This window comes from Oncorhynchus kisutch, linkage group LG11 (genome assembly GCF_002021735.2).
Source record: "Oncorhynchus kisutch isolate 150728-3 linkage group LG11, Okis_V2, whole genome shotgun sequence".
NCBI lineage: Eukaryota > Metazoa > Chordata > Actinopteri > Salmoniformes > Salmonidae > Oncorhynchus > Oncorhynchus kisutch.
Genome location: NC_034184.2, coordinates 6,870,292 through 6,872,308, shown reverse-complemented (window position 1 = coordinate 6,872,308; position 2,017 = coordinate 6,870,292). Strand labels below are relative to the sequence as shown.

General features: G+C 41.2%; 1 protein-coding gene across 1 annotated transcript; it reads left to right on the top strand.

Annotated features, from left to right (window-relative positions):
* Positions 1-373: 373 nt before the first annotated feature.
* Positions 374-2,017, top strand: LOC109900074 (cytochrome c oxidase assembly factor 3 homolog, mitochondrial-like). The gene is made up of 2 exons (XM_031835226.1): positions 374-637; positions 1,192-2,017. Exons 1-2 carry the CDS (start codon positions 439-441, stop codon positions 1,284-1,286), a joined length of 294 nt encoding a protein of 97 aa, XP_031691086.1. The 5' UTR covers positions 374-438; the 3' UTR covers positions 1,287-2,017.

The following is a 2,017-nucleotide window of genomic DNA, read 5'->3' as shown; positions in this document are numbered from 1 at the left end:
AACGGCAATCTTTTTTTGTAAGGGCCCCATGTGATCTACTTTTTGTGTGCATGTACTGACATGTAACTGATAGATGCACACACACTACACGTTAATGTTTTTAAATGTATGTAAATTGTAAAGTATTTTGTCTGTAATGTATTTTTCGTTATGCGTTGGACCCCAGTAAGACTAACTTTTCTACGTAGTTAACGTAGTTACTAGCCATACAGCTTGAGCTTGTTTCTAACGTTACTTGTTCTCGATACACATAGAAAGAAAATGATCATTTTTTAAATGACAAAAGGCAGTACTTTATATTGCCCATAAGATGGGGTAATTGCAACACACACATACAGAAATCGCATTCGAAACAGGAACTTTTTTGCGTCGAACCCGGAAACGTCGGAGGGACCTATTATAGTGTTGCAAAAGCAGACCAGTCTGGTCGTCGGAAAAATGTCTGACCAGAAACCAACGGTGGATCCTGAAGTCCCCTTTGCCAAGAGAATAGATCCAAACAAAGAGGATCTTACCAGGGACGAGTTCTACTTTATCAGACAAGTGGAGCTCGCGCAATGGAAGAAGAAATCGCAGCAACTGAGGGGCCGTAATATTGCAACAGGACTTGGTATCGGAGCCATTGTAATGGGAATTTGTATCCTTGTCAAACAGTCACACAAGGTGAACTAGCTAGTTACGTACGAAATAACGGCACTATCCGGCATGATATAACAAGCCATGGCAATGTTTTCCATAGTTTAGTCAACCGGACATTCATGTAGGACATTGAAACTGGCTAGTCATTATAGAAATGTAATGACATGCACGTTGTAATTGTGAAGCGCAGCATGACGTGTTTGCATTGTATTGTAGCAAGCGAGTTAGTTAATTGGCCTTAAAAACAGAAATTGGGGTGTACAGGAGACGTTGAATATAGCGATTATCCTTTAAAATCGAATCGCTATATTCAGCGTTTCCCGAATGCCCAGTTTCTGGTTCACTAATTAAATAGCTCTGTCACTTTATTGTAGGCTGCTACAGTGAAAGCTGGTGATGAGTGTAAAACACGTCTGCCATAAATGTATGCTGATGTTGAAAACATTCATCTTTGTGCGTATGTACAGTAACTAAGGTCGACTGTAGATCGCTTTTCAGCCATCACATCCCTTGCCTCAATCTGCACATTTGACTTGACTTTGCTTCTCCTAGATGCCTACACGTTTTACTCAGTGAAACAGGAGAAGATCATGGATGAGCTGGATGAGGAGGCCAAGATAAGAGGGGCAAAGACAGGTGCCAACTGACATGGCAATCAGAAAACTTAGCTCAGATGGACTGTGTGGTGTGCCAGGTATCCTATCTACTTTACTGGAATGGTCGAAGGGACTAATGCAGAAGCTACACCTTATTCCACTGCTAGACATTGTCAACTTTCAAAGAGGCAGCATTGGACCTGTTTTGCCCAGGATCTGTAGGTTATGTAATTATGTTGCTGACTTAAGCGTCTTCATTGTGATTAAACATGTGTAACAGGGTTATATTGGTGATTCCCCTTGCTACTTTATTGTTAAGCCAATGGGTTTTGGTTTTAGATTTGTCCTGCCTTCACCTACTCAACATGGCATCTTATTGGCTGGTTTGCGTACGAGGGGGGATGTTCCAGTTAGAATCGTCACAGTGAACAAGCACCAAACCAGCGGTAAGTTGTTGGTTGCAAAGCACTGCACGTCAAAAGGGATTTTTATACTCCCAAGTGATGTTTTAAATGTACAATTTATATCAATTTGTTTGTAAATGTTATTGGAACATCACACATAAGATACAGCGTTTTTTGTTGCATATTTGTTATGCATTTTGTTGTAGAGAATTCCACCTAATACTAGCTAGCAACTTACTGTGTCTGGGGGGGGGGGGGTCGTATATTTTGCACAGTGCGTCACATGCAGAGTTGGATGGTGAGTTGTGCATTGCATGACATGCAATTTTGTGCTGTTTCTATCAGAATAAAGCTCCATGACTGGTGCTACAAGTTGGA